The sequence below is a fragment of the Neopelma chrysocephalum genome, unplaced genomic scaffold (genome assembly GCF_003984885.1).
Source record: "Neopelma chrysocephalum unplaced genomic scaffold, ASM398488v2 Primary Assembly neopelma1_65, whole genome shotgun sequence".
Lineage (NCBI taxonomy): Eukaryota > Metazoa > Chordata > Aves > Passeriformes > Pipridae > Neopelma > Neopelma chrysocephalum.
Genome location: NW_020897722.1, coordinates 292,874 through 319,068, shown reverse-complemented (window position 1 = coordinate 319,068; position 26,195 = coordinate 292,874). Strand labels below are relative to the sequence as shown.

The 26,195-nt window shown below is 45.5% G+C and overlaps 1 protein-coding gene across 7 annotated transcripts in view; it reads left to right on the top strand.

Annotated features, from left to right (window-relative positions):
- Positions 1 to 26,195, top strand: part of CUNH16orf71 (chromosome unknown C16orf71 homolog) — a 92,669-nt gene that overhangs the window by 62,628 nt on the left and 3,846 nt on the right. For all 7 annotated transcript variants that reach the window (XM_027683523.1, XM_027683527.1, XM_027683525.1 and 4 more), the window contains 10 exons: positions 796 to 990; positions 2,234 to 2,560; positions 4,255 to 4,317; positions 5,801 to 5,854; positions 7,844 to 8,013; positions 13,127 to 13,322; positions 16,818 to 16,912; positions 17,922 to 18,042; positions 20,108 to 20,325; positions 22,248 to 22,333. In XM_027683523.1, the coding sequence (XP_027539324.1) occupies positions 796 to 990; positions 2,234 to 2,560; positions 4,255 to 4,317; positions 5,801 to 5,854; positions 7,844 to 8,013; positions 13,127 to 13,322; positions 16,818 to 16,912; positions 17,922 to 18,042; positions 20,108 to 20,325; positions 22,248 to 22,333 (1,525 nt within the window). The remainder of the gene's footprint in view (positions 1 to 795; positions 991 to 2,233; positions 2,561 to 4,254; positions 4,318 to 5,800; positions 5,855 to 7,843; positions 8,014 to 13,126; positions 13,323 to 16,817; positions 16,913 to 17,921; positions 18,043 to 20,107; positions 20,326 to 22,247; positions 22,334 to 26,195) is intronic.

The window sequence follows — 26,195 nt, the reverse complement described above, 5'->3', positions numbered from 1 at the left end:
GTGCACTTGAAGGTCCTGGTAACCAAATATTTATTTCACTAACTACAGGTTTCTTGCATGTTAAGCAGGTTAATATAGATTTATTTAATTAAATTATTCGAATTTTTGGATGTCAGGACTTTTAGTTGAAATATGTTACTTTCCAAAACTGAATTCGTACTAAATCATAAGGAAAAATAATCATCAAATGCATATTATTCACCATTCTCTAGCATTATGGAATGTTAAAGTATAGGAATAACTCAGTAAATAAATGTTTATCAATACAATGGCTTTAACAATTAGGTAGTGAAAACAGTATGATATAATTAGGTAGTGAAACACAGGCTATACTGTTCCCAACAGGATCGTGGATACAAGCATGGTGTTGCAGCAGTCCCCAGATTAGCTCTCAATTGTGTGCCCTGTAATCTCCTTGAAAGCAAAATGAGGTGTTGATTTCACGTGAAGTCAAACACCAGTTATCAATCCAAAATTGATGCCTTCATTCACTTTGGTGTAGATCTATCAACTCTGCTTAAGGATGTGAATAAGGATATCAAAATTACATGTGAATATATTTGCTTTACGTGGCAAAGTGTAATTCCAGGGAAGGAGTGGGACTAATTAGTGGGAGTTTGCTGTGATAACACTCCTCATGCAGGAACCTTTTCCTGGCCATGCTGAGCTGCAGCGTGAGGAGACAGTGAAACACTGGCCTTTGCTTGGTTGAGAATTCATTCCTTCACAGTAAAAAAGACCTGAGATTTGTTTTTGTGGGGTAACAGTTTTGGTTTTGATCATCTCCCTGGACAGGAGGAAACCTCAGCGCAGTTCCAGAGCCCCACAACATTCCTCTGGATTTTTTCCACCACCGAACATACGCTGCTGATCCTGGGATGGAGCAAGTTGTGACGCTGACTCTGGTTGGAATGGAGACCATGAAAAGTGCTGGAGAGCTCCTTCACCAGATCCTGTTTCCTGGGCTTAACAACCAGCCTCAGAGTGCAGGTGATCCCAGCTCTTGGGGAGGGCTGGGGAACTTGGTCAGGGAAGTGTATCCTGGCCAACTGTTTTTATCACAGCAGGAACATCATGGAAAATGTGGTGAGTGGAAGAAGAACAGGTTTCTTTGTTCACCTGCCTAAAGAGCTGAAGAATTTGTCATGACTTGTTATGGGCAAGGCCACATTTCATATCACAAACAGCTCAGGTGGCCATAATTTTCTTCAGAGATTGTCAAACCAGTTTAAAGATGTGCTTAGAATTACTAAGCTTTTATGTAATTCAGAGCATTATGTCTCTCCCTAAGTACTGGGAGATCAGGCAACTGTAACTGGGGCACAGCAACAGGAATTTGGAAGTCACAGCCTCTGTTCTGTCCTCTGATATCCTTTGTGAGCAGAACCAAGACACTTCACTGCTTCACGCTTCGATTCCTCGTGCGCAGGAGGAAAACCGATGCCATGCCCGTGTTAAATGCTCACACATGCATGAAGAGGGCTGTCAAGCCCTAGGCAGGATGATGATTTTATATAATTTCATGATGCAGGTTGCACTGAAGTGTAATAATACAGGAAGTGTATGCACGAAGGGCAGAAGTCTGGCCCTGTCTTATACTGTGTCGCATCCTACTCCTAAAGCTATGTTGAAATACTACTTGAAATACTCCTGAGTAAGTTCTGTACATGAGACCCCAGCTGACAGAAACTTCCAGCACTCATGGATTGAGTCCCTAAATATTTTGCTACATTGCAGTAAGACTACTTTACAAACACAACAACATTTAAACTAGAGACAAGTCAGCATTCTGTTGTAGTTTATTACTATAATGAACATTGCTTGAAGTGGAATGTTATGAGAGGTGCTAAAGGATCTATGATTATGCTGTGCCAAGCCACATTGTTGTCAGTGTATTCTCAGAGATTGCCTTTCAACTCTTCTCCATTAGCTGTGCTCTCTAGTCTAAATCATGGCATTTGCTCCCTGTGGCTCCCTGTTGATTTCCCAGATAGCCCATTTTTTCTTTTCACTGTAATGTTATTTCCTAGCATTTGTGTCTTGTGGGTTTTCCCAGTATGTTCCTATATCTGCATTACAGTCCATTCTGGATGGGTGGTGGTGAAGCAGCTTTGGAACTTGTCTAGTGAAAAAAATCAGTGTGAAGTCAGAACATTTGTCTCCAAAAGCAAACAGAGCTCCCATGAAACACTTGCTGCTGTCTGATGCTGAACACTTTTCTCTTGACTTGCAGAAGACTCTGAGTCAGGATTTGAGCTCCTAGGCCTGAAGTGGTTGCCCCACCTCACTCGATGGCAGGCCAGAGAAATAACTCCTTTTGAGGCTGGAGATACTCACTGGCAGAGGAGCCTGGACACACTGATGTCCAACCCCGTCCTCGTGTGCGTGATCCGGGGGATCGATGCCTACGAAACCCTTGCAGGTGTCTTGGAGGGATTAACACAGTGTAGGGAGAAGCTCACCACGAGTGGAAGTCTCCCACAGGCAGTAATGGCCTTGACTCCAGAGGTGACATTCAGACAAGCCGTCCTCTTCTTCACAGAGGCTGATTTTGTAACTGGTAAGACATGTTGTTACTATTTATATTATCCTCAGGGATAAGGTGTTTGGGAATTAATTGAACTTGGGCGAAGGAATCCAATGCTATGGGTTTTCTCAGGCACAGAAAAACTTCATAATTTGGGGCTAAATTCTGTACTTGGCTGAATTATGATGAAGGCTATGAAATCAGCAGGAGCCAGCTGAGGGTATCTGCTAGTTGGCTTCTTAAATTAATGTGGCTCTGCTTGGCCTGGTGCCCTTTCTGAAGATCTCGAGGTGCTCCATAAGTACTGATAGATATCAGAGCAGTTGGCAGGACCAGTAAATAACACCATGCGTTTTACATTTCTATAGTAGAGAAACTGAAGAACAGGGCCAAGACCTCTTCCACCTAAAGAGGACACTGATTGTGGTGCCAAACTTGTTGGGGCCTGATGCCTCGGCCTTGCCCTGGACTCAGGGAGATGAAGGTGTGACCAATCTGCAGGAGCTGAAGAAAGCAGATTTCTTGAGAATTTCTTTTTATCCTGGACAGGAATGAACAGAGGAATGGAGACCTTTGTTGTCAAAAGCTTCTCAGGCTTCAGTGATATGTGCCAGCATCAATCTTTCAGCACAGTAGATTGCTCCTGTACCAGGAGATGTATAGCCATGCCTCTTAAAACTAAATCACCGTGCAGACTGGGGGTTTATTGGTATTGCATGTTTTGGAGCAGCAGACTACAAGCTTCCACTCTTTTCTTTTAATGTGAAATATTTTGCCATGTCACCTCCATTTTTGGGCTGCCTGACTCCTCAAGCCCAGAGATAAACAGCTCTGAGCCTGTCAACTTCTGAAGGTGTCCCTGCCCATGGCAGGGGGTTGTAATGAGATGGGCTTTAAGGTCCTTTCCAACCCAAACCATTCTGCGATTCTGTGATTAGTCAGAAGCAGAGAGAAATCAAGATTGTGGTAACACCATGTATCAACTGCAGAGCAGTGACACAGTTCCATAAGTGCATTCGTGCTTCGAATTTATAGCTCTTCCTTTATCTTTCCTTGGGGAAGAAAGGTCCTTTGTTGTCAACACAAACTTAGACACTTGTGTCAAACACTCTCTGCCTGTGTAGTGTGGAGTAACAAATTGGCTGTGGGGAACAGAAAGAAGAAAATGTGATTTGTCTGGGAAAAGATCCTTAGCTTAGTCTCACAGAAAGTTAGATTTGTTAGTGATCTATGTGGGAGTTCTATGTGAGACTGGCGAGCAAGAAGAGGAGGCCTCCAGAAATGGAGGCATCAGACATCCCAAATTAGTGTATAAACCAGTAAGAATTCATGCACTGCAGCCCTTGATTAAAGTCATCTTGAGATGAAAAGGCAGGATAAGAGGGAAGCAGAGCTGTGAGCTCAGTATATTGAGGGAGGTTGTGATGGCAGTGCCAGCCTTTCCCACCAAAGCCATTGTCAGGAACAAAGGAGCACAGCTCAGGCATGACTTCCACACCCTGCACTATCTCTTTTATGGGATCATTACATTTTTCCTCTTGTTTTTATGGTTGTGGGAGAAATGGAGAGGCCTTTGTGCTAGAGAACAGCTCTTTAATATTTTTGTAGCAGGTCAAACGTCTGCCATTTCCCCAGCTAAATAAACTTACCTTTGTCACCCCTTACCCCCAGACAGTGAAGGTTTCCCATCTGTCAATCCATAAAAATACATCCCCTTCCTTTTACAGATGAAGAACACTGCCCTGCCATGAAATACCTGCCACCACCTGGCAGGAGGTCCAGGGCTGAAGGTAAGACCAGAAATATGTCCCAGTTGCCTCTTGGATATGAACAAGTTAGCCTATGCTCTTAAATAGATTGAAGGAAACTGTAACTGTCCTCTGTCAGAGCCATTAAAAGGGGATTAGTAAACCTTTGGTTAGACATCCTAATCCCAGGAAATTAGGGCCAGATGGGTCTACTTGGTGCTGGGAGAAGGTGGACTGCCAGATCACCTTTCTCCCATGCAGTTCTGAGAGTGACCTGTCTAGGGTTGCTGTGGAAATTAGGCTGGAAGAGTAATTAATACCTGCTTTTTAGCAGCCCTTTTCAGATGTTGATCTCAAAAAAAGATGAGTTGCATTATGTTTTAGAGAGGTGAAATGTCTTGATCACTGTTGCCCAAGTGAGTGACAAATCAGAGCAGAACGGGCATTCCCTGTCATTTACATCACAGTGCCACCCAGGTCACCATGGAATTCACAGATCCTCTCAAATAACCCCAATCCTAAAGAAAAAAATTGGTACTGTGAGGATGGGAGCTAAAAAGTTACGAGGCAAGGACCTGGGAGCTGATTCCACCTATTTGTGCTCTCACTATTCCAGCAAAATAAACAACAACCATGTGGAAAGAGAAAGAGGTCTTATTAGAAGAAAAACACTTTGGCTAGATACCTTCCAGATACGTTGTCCTGGGAAGTAGAAATACGTGGATTTTGGACAGTAATAAATACCCCAAAAATGGTAATTTTGTTTTGATGAACAGACTGTAGTTTTCTGTTGTCACACTGGCTAAACTTGCCAGCCATTGGCAAAGGAAGTCTTTTATTAATCTGATGCAGGATTCTCCTCATTGTGCCCCAGATCTAGATAATTTCTCACTTCACATGAACATGAAGTGCCTTAATTTTCCTCACCTCTCCAGGTCACTGCAGGTTTTACATTAGACTGAAGGAAACATTTTTCTCTAGGCTTTTGTCCTAAGTTCTGACTCACCAGATCCTTTCACCCTGCTCTGCTCTCATGAAGAACCACTGGAGCAGTAGTTCCTGGTTGTTTTGGGGGGTGTCAGTGAGGTTTTATCAACAGAGCTGGGCTCAGTACTCAGAATCCACAGCACTTCTTGGCTTCCAAGGGCACAGGAGAGGACATCAAACAGAACCTGAGCTTCTGGGATTTACACTGGACACAAGGTTTCTAACTTGACTGTGGAGTACTGGGAGCACAAAGGTGGCTTAAAACCACTGTTAGCCACTCCCTGAAATCACAGAAAAGGTACCCAAGAACCCACAGGACTTGTACTTGCAGTCTCATTCAGCATGTGCCCTTGGCCTTAGTGAAGAAGGGTGGAAATGTGACACTTCCCAGGGTGTCCCAGTACATCTGAAATCAAGCCATGCATGCCCCAGTATAACACTTTTGGCTGCATTATGTAGAAATGATGGCAACATCCTCCAGTTACTCTCCAGGAACACACAGACCACTCACTCCAGTCTCTCTGCTTCTCTTTTTTAGTGGGTGGGAGCTGGAGAGGCCGTGCAGAGTCCCTGTTTGCCTACCTGCACACAGGTGAGAGGAGAGCAAATGGAAAAATGTCATTTGAGAAGGATTTGGTGGAACTAACTCATCCAGATGTACCAGCCCAAAATAACCATCAGGATTGTACCAACATTTTCCTGAGGCTGGAATACAGGCAGTGATAACCTCCCTTTCCTAAGCATGCCAGGAAATCTGGTATCTGCTTCTCTTGAGTTTACACTTATTTGAAGTCACACACCTGTCTGAAGTATTGCATATAAATAGCATATAAGATAAACTGTATTTTTGATATGAAATGAAAACCTATGTAATAATTTTTTTGGGGGGAAAAAATGACTGGCTCTGAGGAATGGATCTAAAAAATATTAATATTAATATTAAAAAGTAGAAAAACGTAGTAAAGACCAGGAAACTGGGATGGCCACTGAACACTGAAACTGGAGATAGAAATCAAGCAGGTTTTAGGTTGCCAAACAGGTACCTCTGGTAATTCCAGATCAGCAGAAATTCTTGCAGTAGTTAGTGGTGTTTTGTCTAACTCTTGTCACTTATAATCACTGAGGGGAGGAAGCCAACCCTCAGTGACAAGGTGTCCCACCTCTTTTCAACACTTGTCTTCGACCAAACCAAGACAGCAAAGTGATGTGAGACAAATCCCTCCTGAAGCACCTGAAGTCCATAAATATGCAGCAGGTAGTGATTCACATAAGCACAAGAATGAGAATATTTGCCCAAAAAATGTAGCAGATGGTGAGCAAAACATCTGGAGGCCAATGAGCACTTCCAGAACATCGAGATAGCCAAGGTGGATCCAAGCAGCTCAGCAGATCCAAGCAGCTTCCTGCACTTGCAGGCTGTTGCTATGGCATTTAAACCTTTCTGTTCAAGAAGGATGTGAAGAAAATAGCACATCTTTAATAGGAGGGCTCCCTGCACGACAAGGGTTAGGTTTCCATCTCAAGTGGGAAGGCAGGAATCTTGCTTTATATTTTTAATCCTGTATTTCCCTGCCATGAATCTTGTTTCTTGCCACCTGAAGATAACAACATTTAATCACAGGTAGCCTTGTTGATGCTTTGTTGCATTGACATCTGTATAATGAGTAGTGGGGTGTACAGAAAACATAAAACGACATATTTTGTACACAGATAATCTTGGATCAGTTTTACCACCTGTCACTTCCTTCATACTGATTGACATGGTTAAGCACCAGCAGTTCCTGCGGCCTCACAAACTGGTTCTGACCCAACAGTTGCCAATAAATCTTCAAGAGATGTTATTAGGATAAAATATTAACTATACTCCTAGTTGTAAGTATTTTAGCAAAACTAAAAGCTCAAAAATGCTGTCATTAAAAATGGAATTTATGTATTTTCTGCCTTTACATCCATTTTCTACCATCAGACAGTGAAGTTATCTTGGTCTGGTTTGTTTTCTGCCTCTCATAGTGCTGCAGCTCTGCTGGGAGAGCTTTGCCAGAAGCAGAAAGTTTTTGCTGAAATGTCAATTTTGGTAAACACAATTCTATTTATAATGGGTTTATGACATTAATAGGGACCTGTCAGGCTTGTTAGTGCCTCTCTGAAACAGAACTCTAACTGAGACACAGAACACAGGGATAAGAATTTAATAGCTGCCTTAAGGATTACATCACATAATCGCTACAGTTCACATGAAAAATGTAAAAGGGAATATTTTATCCCTCTTAAAACATTAATGTACAATAGAAAGGTTTGAGTCTTATCCTACAGACCTGCCACATAAACTTCTTGGACTTGGAGCAGATTTCCTGGGGGAAAAAAATCTCCAAGCCTTAACTGTTTTAGATGTATTTTTAAACTAAAAATCCAACAAAAGAATAAATAAATAATCCTTGATGCATGGGGGGGGGTTTATGGACCTGTTTTGTTCAGATTTTTATGAACTTCATGCCAGCTTTTCCATAAACCTCATCTCCAGATGTCCATCCAGGCTAGTAAACAAATCCTGCTGTGTGTTTCACGGGAGTGTTTGTTCCAGGAGCCCAGGTCCTCTGCACGGTGCTGCTCATCAAACCCGGGGTCTGGAGCCAGAACCTTGCAAGGATCCTCAGAAACCTGGACCTGGAAAAATTCACCCTGGTCGGAATGAAACACGTAGACCTGGAACCAGCCATTGCTCTGGGACTCCTTCCTTCTGAAGTGAAACAGGTTGGTTCAGAATCAGGTAGATCCGAGGCTCTGCTGAGCTTTAGAATGGGGAAATATGTCAAGTGGTGAATAATCCATTCCTGGAAAAGGCAGCAGTTCCCACCCGGGATTTCGGAGGTGTTGTTGGAATTGAGCTGCACAGAACAATCAGATCTGTACCTTATCAGCACAAAGAGAGCTGACATGCTCAGGGTTCCTTTTATCACATGCCATAAAGAAGCAGACCTGGTTTCTCCCAGATGAAACTGTGGAGGATATGGGGGATACAGACCTCCCAGGAATCTGTACAGGGCTGACTCTTTACCTGCCAAACAGGTGTCTTCTCATCCTTCCCCAGGGTCATTCCAGGTAGGGCACATACCTGCACGTGTGCCTGGTTTTATTCCATGTGTTTAAACCTGGGAAACACTCCTTGCATTGTCAGGGAATATGGATCTCTGGAGTGCTGTTACCTTAGATTACATCACAGACACAGCTCCTGCATTCCAGGAGCCTGTGAGCAACTCTGTAAAAATGGCTGCAAAGAGAGAAAATTGTCATTGCTAAGGTCTAAAAGACAATAAAAAGGCTTCTTAAGTTTTGGGGCATTATGAGTGTTAATTACCTAAAAATAGATATGTTTCTGCTCTTTATAGTATTAGAAATTATTTTTGTCCTCAACCTGACATATCCTGAGAGTACAGATATTATGAAAGCCTGGAGCTGAACACTGGGCATTTGAGAGGAGTTAGATTATTATTTTTTTTTAATTTCCTTGGGGGAAAAAGAAAATCTGTGTTATTTGATTGCTTTCATGAAGACATGTAACCAATTAACTTTAGAGAAAACAAACCTTTGTAATTGATACTGTTGTTGGGCTAAGCTGGGAAAGTTTATAGCACTGTCTCCAAGAAATTCTTGATAGAGGCTTCCAGAAGAAAACAAGAACATGCCAGGGCAGTGCTATGGAACAATTAATACCTTCTGTGTGATAGCAGTGAGCACAAGCATCTGATTTTTAAATATTTATACTGGTAAAAGGGTTATAGTTGCTGTTGGAGTGGATGGGGATGTGCTTCCCAATATGTTTTTTAATACAAAACCAAATACAAAATGCTTTTTTGATCATCTGAAACAGAAAACGTCTTAAAATAATCCAAATATCCTCAGGAAATAATGCATATACTTGTGGGGTAAATGTGAGGAGAGGTTGTTTCATGAAAAATATCTTGGGTTTGGAGTTCTCCAACACACCAGAGCAGCTGTTGAGCATTGATTTAGTTTCCTTGAAGAGCTGGTAACTAATGAGTGTAAAAATTACAGATTATTGGGGGTTTGTTCATGGAAAAAAGAGCAGGTTTTGAAAGGGAAAGCAGAGAAATAGTGTGCCTTTGGGAGGGGGGAGCAGACAGTAGGAAATGCTTTCTGCTGTCCAGGGGCTCCTTCTCGCTCTTAGAATGTCAGAAAGTCTTTCCCTGGTGAGGGCTGGGAAAGGCTGAGCTCCCAGGATAAGTAGGGAGATTTTCAGAAAGCCTCAGCAGGCTCCAGGGCCTGGGTTATTTGGAAAATCCAGCTGATAAGTAGCACAATGGCATCTGTGGGAGCAGGGCTGGTTTTCCAGCTGAATTTCCTATACAGCGTTTGGATGGGAGCAATATCAGTGTTGATCTGTTCCTCAGTTTACAGCACAACAGGATACAACAGGATACAATGCTGGCTTTAAAATGAGCCTCTTGATGTGGGTGGAAATTGCTGAATTTAGCATGTCACAGAACCCCAGAATAGCTGAGGTTGGAAGGGATATTTAGGGATAATCCAACCCTCCTGCTCAGCAGGGTCGTCTGGAGCAGGTGACACAGGGAGGTTTGGAATGTTTCCAGAGAGGGACACTCCACACCCTCCCTGGGCAGCTGTTCCAGTGCTCTGCCACCTGCATGGAAAGAAGTTCTTCCTTATGTTGAGGTGGAACTGCTCGTGTTTTATTTATGGCCATTGCTCGTCTTGTCTCTGGGCAGCACCAAAGAGTCTGGCACCATCCTCTGACCCCCTTGGAGATACTTATATGTATGGATGAGACCAGTGATGATGAGATGTCCTGTTGAAGAAGATGGAGCCAGTGTTTCTGCCCCTTCTAGAAATTTTCTCCATGGCTTTTATTGCCTCACCTGGATCTTCATCCAAAACCCACCTCTAGAAAACTCCCAAGCGCTCTGCGATGTGCCGGTTTGTTGTGTGTACACAGTTGTGAGCAAATTTGGGTTTTATTCACTGAAGCCAGACTACCTCACATCTCCTTTTTCTTTCTAATGTATTATTTACATGCACTTGACAAATATCCTCAGCAGCCTGATCTCAGCTACGTGATTGCTTTTTCAACTTAAATACTAACACTGAGCTGCGGAGCAGCGCGTGGCCTTTGGCATGTGATAAATAATGGATTGCTCCGTTCTTCGACGAGGTTATCGAGTCACAGGAGCCACAACAATGTGTTTTATCTGAAGTTTAAGAACGCTAATAAAAAATAAAGGTCAGGTAAATAGAGCTGACATTGTCTTCCCAGTTTTTTGGCACGACCTGATGGTGTTCAGACGGTGAGAAGCGCCTGCTCCCAGGAGGAATTCTGCCCTTGGAGGCTGGATCTCCTTTCAGTGCTCATCCAGCAGATCCAGCCCTGTGGAGATTGGCAGTTTTAGCCTGATTTTTATAGTGGGGCATGATCCTGCTTTGGGGGAATTACCTGATCTGATTGCCTGCAGTAGCAGGTCACTGGACTCAATACTCAATGATTCTCTCCAACCCTATCTTGTGATTCCAGCAGTAAAGGCAGAAGGATAATTTTGCTGCTTGTTAATCCCGTTATCCTCCCGAGCCAGTGCACAGCTGGAACTTCCTCTCAACAAAATTGCTCACTGAATTCGAGGCAGCTGCACATGTGCAACCTCCCCACAGCTGCTCGGGGATCCACAAGGACACAGCTTGGAGACAGCATGATGGAGATAAAGGAGGATGGGAAAAAAAAGGATGGGAATAAAGGCAGCACTGGGCTGGTGGCATCTGGAGTGGATGTGAGGAGCTGTATCAGAAGGAAAGGGTCGCCTTGACTCACTAACAATTAGAAACAACATCATCTTTAACTCCAAGTGCCTGGATTTGCTGGGGAAGAACTGAAAGACAGGAAGCAGAGAGAAGAGTTTTGTTATATACATCTAAAATCACTGTTAAGAAGCTCTGGAGCAACATAATTTCATTTATTCTGGTCTAACAGAAACTGAATGTTTTCTTTGCAGTTGTTCCTGACATGGATGAATGTTGATATGTCACATCAGTCTTTTTGAAAGTTTTCATGAAAATCATCACTCTTTTTCATCCCCCAAAGAGAAAACCCATAGAAAAGTGAATTATACACATTTCTTTTTAACTAACAAAATTTTCAAGCATGAAGGGATTATTTTGTATTATGCAGAGCTGAATGAATGTCACAATTTTGCAGCACACTATGCCATGCTGAAATTCTTTATCCTCATCCAAACAGAGCTCTTGTCACTGGAGATACGACCCTTTGCCCATGGGGTAGAAGGATTGACAAACACCACATACAATCCCTTACATAACTCAGCAATTTAAGAACAGGAGGGCTTTCTCATGGATCATTTTGCCTTTGCAAAAGAGGGGAGAATATGAGGCTTGAGCTCATGGGTTTCAATTTATAACCTAATTCACAGAGATGCAGTTTAGGAGGAAGCCGAGTGTGAGAAGATTTGGGTCAAAGTCAGTGAATGGTTTCACGTGATGGAGGAGCAAAAGAGGCCTTGAAGTGTTTTATCTCCATATTTTTAAATGAAATGGTAGGATTTGCTTTTAGCAATTTTTTTATCTAGAGAATTGCTATCCTCTGGTGCTTTTAGAAGATTAAAAAATAGAGGAATTAAAACCTCTGTGAATGACGTGATTCAGCTGAATCAAATTCCCCTCCTGTTTTTATTTCCTCCAAAATTAGAAAAAAAGTAAATAACCATAAGTTGGTTCAGGCAGGGAGCTGGAAATGCCCTTGTTTGTAATGTGTGGAGAACATCCAGTGCTGGCTGTCACTCCGTGGGGTGCAGGGAAGCAGCTCCTGCCACTTTACTCAGATGAAGAGGTAGGAGGAGGGAGGCTGCAGCTGCTTTGGGCACCCTGATCTTGTGTTCAGCCCAGACATCTGCAACAAACCTGGTTTTCCAAGGTTTTCCTTGATTAAAGCCGTCAGCAAGGCCGTGAGCTCTCTGCTGCCCATGGTATCCTGCCCCAGGCACTCGCTGCCTTTCCATCATTGTGTCTGTCTCTGGCACTCAAAGCAGATTCCTCTCACCAGCACAGTGGTTGCTAGTTGGCATTTCCACTTATCCTTAGGCAAAATAAGATTCCCAGGGTGTTGTGAGCAGCACAGCTACAAGAGGAACAGCTTTGCTCAGGAGTGGTCATGGGCTGAACTGACCATGCTTGGAAAAGAAGCAAAAGTAGAGAAATTTGCTATGAAGCAAAGAAGTTTTGGATGCAAGAAAAAGCCCTGTAAAATCACAGCATCAGTGGCAAAGCCAGGAGGGCAAATGGTTTTCTTGCAGGCCCTCTTCTGACCCTCCTGCTTTTAATCTCTGTGGTCCTGGTCCCAGTGTCTGGAATTCTACCATCTTCCAGGAGAAGCTCAGCTCTGGCAGCAGGGTATGTGTGTGTGTGTGTGTGTGGGGAGGTGCCTTGCCTTTCATGAATACAAAAAGAAAGGGTCTGCTATTTGTAATCCATCATTTTATATTGGCTGAACAATTAAATGTGGCTTGTTATCCCAGGGCAGTTATGACCCTGGTGATACTGCCCGTGCCCGTGCTCCCATCTGATCCATATGAGTTCCTTCACGCCAAAGGAATTGAACCTTCTGTAACCTGGTGGATATCACAAGCACTACTTGGTGTCTGTGGTGTATATTTTTAAACTCTGCCTTCAGAGGCCACTAGCATGTGTCTCAAAGGGGACACAAAGCAAGGAGTAGTGGCAGATCTGCTTACTTCCAACTTTTCCTAGCCAAAGGAAAGCTGGGATATACCCAGTGCTTTCCAACACTGTTCCTTATAACTGTCCCATCTCTGTTCTTTCTTTTCAGGATCCTGCTGCTTTAGAAGCTCACTGTACCTACCTCACCTCAGGCACTGCTCTCGTGCTGTGCCTGCAGAGGCCAAATGCTGTGAAGAAGCTGGTGGATCTCCTGGGGCCAGAGGATCCTAAACTAGCCCAAGCAGTAGATCCCTGCCTCTGGAGGGCTCAGTATGGCACCAGCACAGTCCATAATGGATTTTATGGTAGGTTTTTGTAAAAGAAAAGGCCAAAGACTCAGATATGCAAATGGCAAATAAAAAATGTACTGTTCCCTCCTGCATTGTCACTACAGATCCAGCCTTGGCAGGCAGTGAAGACCATTATTCCCTAGAAAGCTTTTACTGTTTTCTTGGTGGCTGAGCTGAGTGTGTCTCCAGCTATAAAATATTCTCCTAGAGAATATATTTCAGAAAGGTTTCTTCCCAGAACAGCCCTAGATCTGTGTTCCATCATAACAGATTTCCTTTGATCTCTTCCCTACTTGGCCATTTTGTACTTTTGGCTTGGTTATTCTGTAATTACCCCCAAGAACCCATCTGTCTTCTCTGCTTGTGTGTGTCCTCCTGATGTCTCCATAACCCATTGGCCCACTCCCACCAGATTTCACAGAGGAATTAAAGACTCCAAGATACCGAGTTTCTGTAACATCTCAAAACATTAAGGAGCAATACAGAGGTGATTAAGAATTTCTCTGACTGAGAAAAGCAGGTAAACTCAGCTGTTTTCCATTGGGAGAGGCTCTTTCCAGCTGGCACATGAGCAGAGCACACAGTCAGCACCCTCAGAGTGCTGAACCATCACAGCTCAGCTGCCAGCAGGGAAGGACTGGGATGTTGCAATGTGTGTGTGTGTGTGTGTGAAGGATGAGAAAATGGGAATCACCCCTGGAGAGAGTGGCCTGTAGAGAACAAAGGGTATTGCTGCTGGAGGTATTGCCACAAGGAGAGAAGGATGTTATTCCAAACATTGTAAGGGTTAAATCACTGCCCGTGAGTAGTGTTTTGTCTCAGTGTGGACCTGATTGTGCTCTATGTGGTTAAACAAATATAAAAATAATAAAGCAATAATTTATTTAAACCCAGGTGAGCTGGTAGGCACTGTATGCTCTCAAGTCCCAGAACTTTCCTTGGATTATTTGGCTCTTTCTCTTGTATTCTGTGCTGTGAAATCACTCCCTCTTTTCATCCACATCAATTGGTCTGTTGAAAACTGGTAGGTAATGAAGTACTCCATGTACAGCTTGGGGAAGAGAACCAACCCCTTGATCCAGAACCTTCTTTTATCAGATTGGAATCTTGAGGACCAAGACTGAGCCAAGAGAGCTCTCTCACCACGATCCCATAGGATCTCACCTGTGGGAGGGCCTGAAGAGCAGGATGTACCTACACAAAAAGAGTGGTCAGGGCTCTTTAGCCAATACTTTTACATTATCAGCCCCTGCTTCTTTTGCCTCTAAGGTTAATGGATTGTGTATCCAGGTTGCCTTGAGACTGAGAACTCCTCAGTCATGACTAAGAATGGGTGATATATACCCCAAACTTCAGACACCTGCTACAGTTGGAGCATCCCCAGCATAACTCAGTGAAAGATGACTTTATATTGATTAGAGAGGCTGAGCCTCATCCTGTTTGATTGGGAGTCACAGGTAGCTCACTGTTTTTGAGAAGCCCTTGGATGTTCTGCTTTGGGATTCCCTTCAGATCCCCAGGCTGGGATTTGAAGCCACCTTTGAAGTCTGGGCTGAGCACAGAGCTGAGCTGGCCACCACCTGCTCTTAGACTGTCTGCATTGTGTACAAAGCCATCCTGGCACACATTCCAGGGAAATGGATGTAGCTGTAGCTAACTGATGAGTCTGACCCAGCTGCTCTGCCAAGGAGGTGTCTGTCCATAAGGAAAGGACTGTTCCTAAACCCTTGTACCTCCAAGAGCTTGCCCTTCAATACAGGTGAAACATTTACCTACAAGTTAAGCAGGAAGAGCTTTCCATGAGCAATGTGGGGAGATTGTAAGACCATCTTCCTCTCCTAGGAGGGAATACTAAGCTTTCTCAGTTTTGCTCCAGCTGAGGAAGAACTTTAGTTAATGGCTGAAGCAGAGCAAACTCTTGCTGTGTCCTCCCAAAGTGACTGGGGAAATTCAATTAATATGAAGACTGGGTTCCAGGGAGACCACTGAACCAGGTAATGCAGTCATACAGCTTTAATAGTCTGAGGCTCAGCTGCAGAGTTAAACCTGCCTTACTTTCATCTCTTCTGGAGCCTGGAAAGTCATTGTACAGTGCTTTTCCTTGCATCCAAAGAGCTCTTAGGTGTATGCACCTTACACTGGGTTATACCTTGAGCAAAGCAAGAGTTTTACTGTTGCTCACTTTGGGAGCATTTGTGTCCTCTAATGGCATCAGTGATTTAAACATGGAAGGTACAAAAAGGATCCAGCACAGCTCAAACACAGGAGACTTATACAACCTTAGGATTGTGAAGTGCTGTGTTAGGGGCTCTGGCCATACAAAGCTGGAATTATGGAGTTCAAACCGTGCTCTCAGATGGGATTCTTTCATGGGTAGCCTCAAAGGTGGGAATATTTCAGAGGATATTTGTGTATTTGTATCCCAGGAGTATGGATCTGTGCCAGCACATTGACAAACTATGTGGACTCCAGTGATACAGAAATAGCTTTTCCCTCTCTAATATTTTCCACCCACGAATCTCAACACATCCTGAGTAGTGCTTTATAACACTGATGCTTTATAGGGAAATATTCAGCTGCTAAGCCTGGAGAGACCTCTCAAGTCACTGAGATCAGCTAATTCCCTCACAGACAACCCCATCACACATTCCCTTTCATAAGCATCCACCCCACTTGTCTGGTTGTCACAGAGCTTCTCTGCTCTGATGGCTAAAAATCTTCTTACATTTTCAAACTTAAATAAAGTCACATACAGTTTGTGCCCATTTGTTCTTCTGCCATTATCTGGATTTTATTTTAAGTAGTTCTTTTTATGCCTCTGACCTTTTCTACCCTGGAGTGTTTATCAGAAATCAAATTGCTTCTCAGCTTTGGGTCATGTTGGGTCAAACAAGCCAAGGTCTTTTAGCTTTAACTCTTCAGATGACTCTCCATTCCTTCCACCATCCTCATGTCATTTCTCTGTACCTGTTCTAGTCTCAATTCACTTTTTTTGACCCCAGGTGAACAGAAAAGACACTGGCATTAGCAGTGCCTCATGCTAATTCTGATTTCTGTGGTCAGTTAGAGCCCCCCAGCCTATTTAGGACCTGCATTATTGTTACTAAGTACATTTATTTTACTAACTAGTAGCTCTTTTCCTTCAGTAAGATCAGCCTGATGTGATCCAGAAGCAAAGGAACAACAATGGGATTTAGAGCTGGTACTGGAGGGCTTCACAGGCTCCTTAACATGATTCCCTTGACTATACTCTTAGGAAATAGGAGTCTTGTTTACATGAAGAAGCTGCTGAGTGATAATAGGACAGAATCAAAATGCCAAGGAGGCAATGAAACTATTCTAAATATAATGGTTTTAAACGTTTGCTATTACTGTACAGAACAGCTGGCCTTTAAAGCAATTACTTCAGTAAGTTGCACATCATCAATCTCTCCAAAAGATGAGTGTGAGTCTAGAGAAAATGTTTAATTCAAAGCCTGAGAGAATCTTCTCATTTTATTTATCTCTCAGGCTCCAAATCCTATCGAATGGCTGTCCGGGATATGAGGCTGTTTTTCCCAGAAGGGCTGTGCTGTGCCAAGTGTCAGACACTGGAGGAAGAAGAGGTAGGATCTGCCCTTTCCTGGGGTTTATCCTGCTGTGTCAGAGCAGTGGCTTTGGCCTTGCTGTCCCATGACTTCTTTCCTATTATGTTTTAGATAATGCTGCTTTTGATGTGTTTTACCAGCTGCTGAGTTTTCCTTCTCCTGTGGATGTTCCTACCACACTGTGCTCCCTCTGTACTGACCCAGAGAGCTGGTGGAGAAGAGCTGGTTCAGAACTGTTTGTTCAGAACCCCGGGCTGGAAATTCAGGAGGGCTCAGGGTTTCAGGAGCAAAGCTCCCACATGGTCAGCATTGCTTTGGAAGGGGGATGTTTGCTTTCAGCATTATCCCTGACTGCTAAGCACAGATGACCCAGGGGCTGATTTTTTACCAGCTTTGTGTCCTTCAGGAACAGAAATGAGGTGGGATGGCTGATGATGGAATAATGATTTGGTTATGCTCATTGGAGTGATGGAAATGTTTGAGCCTTGCTGTGGCTCAGAGGTGACCCAGCTGAGTTAGTCCAAGGAGATGAGCTCTGGAGCTGGATGCTGCTGGCCACATCTGTAATAGGCTTCACTGATGTGCTGCTGTCCCTGTGCAGCTCAGCCCAGGGCACTGTGGCTCTGCTTGACACTTGGATGTGCCATTTCATTCAGAGACAGGAAGGAGCTGCTACTCCCCAGCTTTACTTATCCACTGGATAAAGCTGCCAGCCTCACAGATTTTGAGTTTCTGGCCTGGAAAAGCTGGGAGTAGAGACCTTAGAAAGATGTCTGGATACAGGACTTTTAAAAGGATGACAAGATCCTGTATTGAATTAAGCCTCAATTAAGAAGAAAAATGCATGCAAAATGTTCTTGTATCTCCAGACAAGCAGGTGTTTTCTGGGCTGGCAATTACAGAAGTACACAACAGCAACAAAAGCTTCACAGCTTGCCTGAATCAATCCTTCAGAAGCGTTAGCCCTCCTGATTAGGTAGCAGTGTTCATGTGACTTGCTTCTCTCTCCCTCCCTTCCCTCCTGCAGATTTATAACCTGAAACGTGACCCCATATTCAGTCTGGAAGTCAGCAAGGAGCACAAGATCCTAAACTGTGAGCCAGGAAGAAAACCCAATGTTCTGGGCTCCGAGCAGCTATGCAATCCTGGTAAGGAAATGTAACTCCTGGTACAGATTGGGACTGCTATTGATTAATTGGACAGCAAGACAAACCATCTGGTGGCAGCAAGATTTGGTATTGATGTCCTTTCAGAAGGGAGAGACAGCTCTGAGCTGCAAAGAACAGCTCCAGGGGAGTGCAGCCATTTAACTGTTTACCTGCTGGGCCTTTGCACTGCCAGTGTTTTAGGGGTTAAATATGGAGTTGACCTGAACAGCAGCAGCAGAACGAGCACTGTCAACACAGCTGGTGGATGCAACAGCACACGTTCCTCTCCTGAACTTTTACAAGGTGTCTCAGCACCACTTTGGCCACAGTGGTTTGTGTGTCCATTCAAAGCCTCCCTGGGAGAGGCAGGACACCAGGACACAGGGGGGCTGGGTGGTGGGGAGGCAGCCTGTTCTGTGAGGGCATGGATAACAATTTATGCAGGGAGTGCTGCTGGCAGCACAGCCATCTACCTCTCAGAAACTGGACTGAGAGCTCATTCAGTTCCTACTGCTGCTGAGCAGCTGCCAGCTCAAAATGACTCCCAGCTATTGCCAGGCTGACTTTGATCTGGAGCTGAAGCCTCAGCAAGGCTGTCAGTTCCCTTGGATGCAGCAGCTTCTCTGGGCCTTTTCTGTTGATTTGACTTGATGGACAAGTGTAAACACAGCTGGGATACAGCATCCTTCAGGTCACGAGATGTCACTAACACAGGGGGATGCTGCCATGTTGGGATGTTGTGGATTGATCCCAAGCCTTTGCAAACAAACAAGCAGTGATCAAGTAAAGCATCCCTGTGGTGTTCACTGGGGAACAGAATTGTTTGGAACCAGCTCATTGTCGTTCCTGTAGCTTGAGTTCTGGTGTGACTGATGTGGGCAGCTCAGAAAATGGTTCTGTGCTGCACCTGATCACTGTGGTCATCAATAGCAGCAGTGGAACCACAGGATTGTTGTAGACTGAGAGAGGAGTAGGACAAAAATGCTACAGAATTACAGACCATCACATCTCTCCTTAAACCCTTCCTGACACAGGACTTGGGGCACTGGTCCCATACCAAGAGGTGCATGAGGCAGCACATGTGGAAGTGCAGGGAAGGGGTGGTAAGTCAAGGCCTCTGCCCTCAGGACAGCAGAGCTGTCACTTTGGGTAGGGGGTCTCTGAAGGAGGATTTTTCCCAAGGTATTTGTTACTTGGTATTTCTCCCATTATCTTCCTGCACAATGGGAAAGAACTGGGCCTGTAGCACAGGTCTGCTGTGACTGAAGCATTTCTTGATTTTTATAAGAGATTGCATAAAATAAAATAAACAAAATAAAATAGCTTATGGAGAGAGCAGAGGTATTCTGCAGGCTTTGCGCAGCCCAGTGTGGAATCAAATCTCAAAATATGTGCCCTTAATTTCTTGCTGCATGAGGATCTCTGCTTTGAAGATGTCTAAGCAGAGTAAAAAGGAAACCAGTGTACAGCCCTGATGTTTTTGTGTCTCAGAAAATGTATTTCAAAGAGTTACTGTCCTGGAAAAGCAAGTCCACGTGATCCCTGAACTGTCAGGCAGGATATAGTAAGTGCCTCCAGCAAGGCAGACACATCACTCACGTTCTGGGCTCATCTTGAACACTAGAGGAAGCTCTTGCACACAAGGAAACCTCCTTCCAGCAAATAATTATCACAAAGCTGCTGCCTAATGGACAGACAGATTTATCATGAGGAAAATATGAAATACATTAAGTCTTACGTATGTTGAGCAGAATTACATTAGGGATTATAAAAGCAGCTGGATTAACAGATTTCTTTGCATGGAAAAAAATGAAATGGAACCGTATCTCCTGTAGCAAAGCAGCAGTTGTCCTTGTCTGACTCCTGAAATGGGGTCAGTACTGCTGTCTTGTGCTCTCCAGATAGGGACACAAAGGCAGCAGGAGTCCAGCAGCTTGGGATGAGCATCCCAAACCACATCACAACCCCTGAGTGCCTCCAACATCCCACTTCCATGTCCGTGGCGGGGAAGAATCACTTGGGGGGGGGGAAATATCAGATAAGTGTTTTCATCTTTTCCCATCAGGTCAGCCATTGCTGGGTACCCGCTGCCAAACCACTTGCCTCGTGTTGCCTGGGATAATCCTGCGGGGTTCAGAGCCCCCACCTTACGTGGACCTGCTGGATGAGCTTCTTGGCAGAGGTTTCTCGGTGTCCAGAGCTCGTCTCACCGTGCTGGACATGCCACAGGCTCTCTGCGTCTCCAGGACACTCAGCAGGGCCAAGGGCAGTGTGGCAGCAAAGGTAGGGAACAGCTGGAGTCGGGCTTTGCTTCCTCCCCAAATGAAGAGCTTTTTAATGCCCTGCTGTGCTAAGCTGGCTGTTTGCTCTGAGCAAACTTGCTTTGGTAGCAGTGTTCCAGCACTGCCCCTGAGTTTGGACACCTCTGGTGAGTAGCTTGAGCAGTGTCCCTCCCTGGTGTTCCTGTATCCCTGCTGGCTCACTGACCCCAGCCTCAACATCATTATGTGTGAGTGTATCCTTAGTAGGAATTGCCCATCCATTATTTATTTATTGAACATTTAATTCCATTCACCCATCGGTGCACTATTATATGTGTTCTGCTGTCTCCTGTCTTGTTTCTCTATATAAATACAATTTCTCTTTCCCTTTCTCTAATCACACCCCATTAATCCTCTACTACAATGCTGAACAACTCTTTCATGCTTTGGACTGTGCCCTGGAGTCCTAGGCAGGGATTTCCCACCTGGAGTGCTGCCTCCAGCTCTGGGGTCCCCAGCACAGGAAGGACATGGACCAGTTGGAGCAGGTCCAGAGGAGGCACCAAGATGATCAGAGAGATGGAGCAGCTGTGCTATGAGGAAAGGCTGGAGAATTGGGATTGTTCAGTCTGGTGAAGAGAAGGCTTTGGGCTGACTTAATTGTGGCCTTCCAGGACCTGAAGGGAGCCTTCAGGGAAAATGGAAAGAGACAATTTACAAGGGCCTGGAGGGACAGGAAAAGGGGGAATGGTTTCCCACTGCCAGGGTTAGATGAGATGGTGAGGGCCTGGCACAGGTTGCCCAGAGAAGCTGTGGCTGCCCCATCCTGGGGGCTGGATGGGGCTTGGAGCAACCTGGGATAGTGGAGGGTGTCCCTGCCCATGGCAGGGGGTGGGATGGGATGAGCTTTAAGGTCCCTTCCACCCCAGGCCACTCTGGGATTCTCAGTTAGTGGGTGCTGACAGCTCAGGCTGCAGCCCAGTGTGGGGCTTGTGCCAGCGCTCACGAGGCTGGAGCACGGGCTGTGCTGCTGGGCTGAGCAGGCATTGCTTCACAGCAGCCAAATACTGGGCCCAGACTGTTTTGGTGTAGGAAAAGCCCACCATGTCAGGAACCTTGCCGGGGCAAAGCATCAAGGTGGAATGTACAAGGCAGTGCTGTCAGCAGCACAGGGTAAACCAGGGGCAATAGCAAATCAACAACCACCCAAGGGCTGTCAGAGCACAGCAGCCCCTCTGCAAAACACATTTGTGCTTCCAGCCTTTCAGTTGTAAGTGTTATCTGTAATAACAGCAGCTAAGACCTTTTCAGGTTGTGATTTTTTAAACTGACATTCCTTTGAAGCACATCTATATGGAACAGCAATTACATCTAGCAGCCAATTAGTGTAAGAACTGCTTCCTTTTCCCGCGGGTCCCCCGAGGATCCATCCCCCTGCACGTGGAATGTGCAGCTCTCTAGGAATGACAAAGTGAATCAGTGTGTGTGGGGCAGAGCCATACCTCCTTCCTGCTGTCAGAGATTAATGACTCTGGGCAGAGCTGGCGTGCTTCCAGAAGGATCTGGCACTGCTGAGCTAAAGGTGAATGTTCCAGCCTTTGCTTTCCCGTGCTGGAAGGGAGGTGGGTTCCTTCAAGTAATGAATGCTTCTGCTACAACATCTCAACATTTACCTTATCTCCCTATTCCTGCTTCCAGCAGAGGTAATGACTGAATAACACCCCCTGCTTATTTTCACTCTGAGAGAGGGGAGCAGGAGTAACAGTGAGCTGTGGGAGCCGGATAACAGCTCAGGCACGATCCTCTCAACTTGGAAGAGTCTGTTCCTTTGTGGCTCCAGCCCCTCCCGCAGGGGTTATTGGTGCTGTCAGCAGTTCATCAGCCAGAATTAGACTCATTTAAGTGAAGAGCTGCACTAAAGCTCTGTTCTTGCCTCTCTTGCAGTGTTCCCTCCTGAAGGATGGTTTGTGCCTGGTGCTGGCAGCACAGCGGGACAATGCTGTCACCTGCCTCGGCTCCCTGCTGGACAGGTAAGAGAGGACATGGCCCTGCCCCACACCCCTACAGAGCCTGTGCTCTGAGGAGGGGCACCTCCTGCTCTGTAATTCCAGGTCTGATGAGGGCAGGTGCCACTCAAAGGCAGCCTCTTCTTCACAGTTACCTTGTTAATCACTGAATCATGGAATCGCTAAGGTTGGAAAAGACCATTAAGATCATCAAATCCAGACATCAAACCAGCACCACCACCATGTATTACACTAAGCCAAGTCCCCAAGTGCCACATCCACGTGTGTTTTGAACACTTCCAGTGATGGTGACTCCACCACTGCCCTGGGCAGTGCCTGACCACCCCGTCCATGGAAGAACTTTCCCAATATCCAACCTCAACTTTCCCTGACATAACTTGAGGCTGTTTCCTCTCATCCTGTCCCTTGTTCCTTGGGAACAGAGCCTGACCCCCACCTGGCTCCACTCTCCTGGAGAGAGTGAGAAGGTCCCTCAGCTGCTCCTGCTGCTCCAGCCCCTTCCCCAGCTCCGTTCCCTTCTCTGGACACGCTCCAGCCCTTCAGTGTCTTTCTTGTTGTGAGGGGCACAACACCTCAGAGTATCCCACACTTTCCAAGTCATGTGTCCTCTACTCAGGACCTTAAATACTAAGTTGTGTCATTGGTTAAGGACCTGGAGTGTCTGTGAGGTTTGGCAGTGTGGTTCCATGAATACAGGGGATTCTGAAATAAGGACTCCCATTGGGAATAGACCTGCTGAATCAATAAAATTCCTTGGAGAAATATCTTAGCAGATTTTATGTTTGCTATGAAAAAAATACTGAAATGCCAGAGAGCAAAATCAAAATTAGCCTCTTAAATAAATCACCACAAACGTTGGATAGAGGATGTATAAGGCTGGAAAAACAAACAGAACCCCTCTGCAGGGACCGATTAGTGAAACGGAGTGATTAGCAGGGCAATTAACCCTCTGTTCCCCAGAGGGAAGGTTTGCCTACACAGGGGCTGGTGTTTGGCAATGGGATGTGTAGCTCATGCACATGGTTCCTCTGGCAGAGGAAGCAAGGAGGGTGTTTTCTGACACATTCAGTGAGGAGCAGGGCAGGAGCCACACTGATAACACTGTCCTGACTTTGGCTGGACCATCTGGAGGACTTCCAGATGATGCTGTCAGTGGAACAGGACTAAGTATTCAGGGATAATGGAATTTTCAAGCATCAAGAAGATGAAAGCTGAATATCCACGTTTGTAGGCACCTCGGACTTGTCATACTTTGATGAAATGTTTCAGGGCCACACCTAGGAAGAATGGTTGGAACAAAGTTCAGCAGTAAGTTTTCAAAAATGTGTTCAAGGTAATTGCAAAATATAGACTTTGCTCCCATTCATTTAAAATCACACCTTTGGGAGCCACATCCCAAACCTTCCACCCTGCAAGGCACAGCACTAAAGGGAGGCAAAGAGCACCTTCCCCAGGACCTTTCTGCTGGGTTTTCTTCCAGTTTTTTTCCTGGTTTACAGGAGAAAATTGAGCTGCTGGGAACCCCAGAGATCACTGGGGTGGTTCTGGGAGGGTGGTTGCCAGTACAAGGCCCCCCACCTCTCTGTTTTTCCCAGAGTCATGGGTGCTGCTTAGCAGGACCAGCTGCAGCCCAGCACTTCCCTCTCCTGTAGGCTAGACGTGTTTTCAGCTTCAGTCTCAAGGCAGCACCTCCAGAGAAACTTCCTGTGGCTTCTCCTGTCTTTACCAGGGAGCCCAGGGGCTGAGAAGGAAGTGGGCAGGAATAGGTGCCAGTCTCACTGTGCCTTCACCTCTCATCCTGCTCTGTACAGAGGAGTCCCTTGCTGAACTGCACAACACGTGCATAAGTTATGGCTGTCAAGAGGCACTTCAAGTGGCAGGATCCACTCTGCCTCTCACCCTGGTGCCAGAACCAGTGATCAGGCAGCCATTTCATACAGAAACCCCATATCTGCCTTCATGATCAGTGGTGCCCGTGGAAGGGAGGGGCAGGAGAGTGTGTCCCAGGATGGGAGGAGGGGAGCTCACATCTTCAGGTAGATCAGCTTCAGCCAACAGGAGCTCAGGCCCTTATTGTCTCACAAGACGTTGCTTAAAATCTGCTTTGCCAATATGTTTGAAAGCCCAGCCTGACTTCACTAGTGCCTCATAAGGGCACTTCAAGCCAAGACATCTTCAATTTAAATAACACCCGAGGTTAATTACCCTGACAACTCCATCAGCCCTTTCTGTACCGTGTAAGTCACTGGGTATTTATTTCCCTCTCTCTGCCACGACCTGCCCAGGTTTTGGCCTGAATTTGAGCTGCACTGCTGAAGCACCACGGTGGAGGGATTATTTTACAGCCCTGGGACTTGATTCACAGCTGAGCCACTTTTCTTTGTGCCAGGGGGAGGAATGTTGCCATCTGTATGGAAGCCTAGGATGTGATGTCGGAGATGGGCCTCGATAAGAAGGAGGAATCAGGTGTTGAGAGGAACAAAGTGGTCTTTGCCAGTGTAACTGCCCCTAGCTCTGAGTCTATTAAAGCTTCCCTAAGCCAGCTCTGGTAGTGCTGGAGAGGCATTCAGTCCCTGGGGGGGTTGAAGACAGACCCAGACCCTCCTAAGTGTGTCTTAGGAGCTGCAGAAAGCAGCAGGGCCCACTCTGGCTGCTTTCTGGACATCCATGAAGGAATTATTTCTGCACCAAAGGGCAGGAAGAACAGAGAGAGGGACAAAACCAATGCAGGTGTGGACACAAAAGCAGCCTGTGAGTTTGGTTGCCTGCCAAGAGTGGAGCCAGAGCAGGAATCTGGGAGAATCTGGGCACGTGCCAAGGCTAACTCATAGGGCAGAGTGAAGTCAGTGTTTGGAAGAGGTGAGGGGAAGCTGCAGCACAGCCTGGGAGCAGTGGGAACCAGGGGGAGAACCCAGAGAAGGAAGTGACACAATCCTACCCCACAGACAAGGAAAAATTATGTGAGACTTACCTTTCTAGTTCTGTCAGCATCCGGCTGCCTGGATATCTCACTTTAAAGCATTTGAATTTTCCCTGTCATAACTTGTTTTCACAGCCACATTTCCTGGCTGCAGGGTGGCAGAGAGAAGAATGTACAGCAGTGGATTCAAAGCAGCTCCTGGAAGGAAGGCATGCTCTGCTTTTTATGCATGACAAACCAGATTTAGCTGCCTTAATAGGTGATGCTGATGCCATAGTGATTACTCCTCTATAGTTTTAAGCATTTAAAAAGTACTTTCAGATGCCTGTAAGATTGTTAGGACCTAAATGCATTGTACATGGACTTGGGAGCTCACCTGGTTAACATTGTACTGAACTCAGGAGGCAGGTTTTGGGTAAAACACCCAAAACACTGCAGCAGAATAAAATCAGAGTTTAGGCCAGGCTTTCTGCCTTTCTGCCTTTAAACAATGTAATGCAATCAGAACAGAAGGCAAGTGCTAAGGAACTTAGCTGGATGTTATTCTTTGTGACGGAACATTCTTCCCAGTGTTAATTGCTGTTAGCAGGGAGCGATGTTATCCCTATAGGAAGCTCATCCCGGGGAGCTTTGGAGGGGTAGGAGGTGTAGAAATAAAAAAAAAATGAACACATGGGGTGTAAAATCTTAGAGCAGTTGAAAACCACTGAAAGGAAAACTGTTGCCAAGCACAATACCTGGATATGGGGGCAGGGAGCAGGGAGTGGCGTCCAAAGCCTCTGGAGAATTTTCAAGCCTGAGGCTCCAAGTGTGCACAGAGTCAGTTTAAAAGGCACTTTTGAAATTTGTACCATGCCTTTTGATTTCTCTTGAATACGTTTCAGGGTCAGCTTGTGTGTGGCTTGAGGAGGAACAGAGCGAAACAAGGACTAGTTGGGCAGTCCC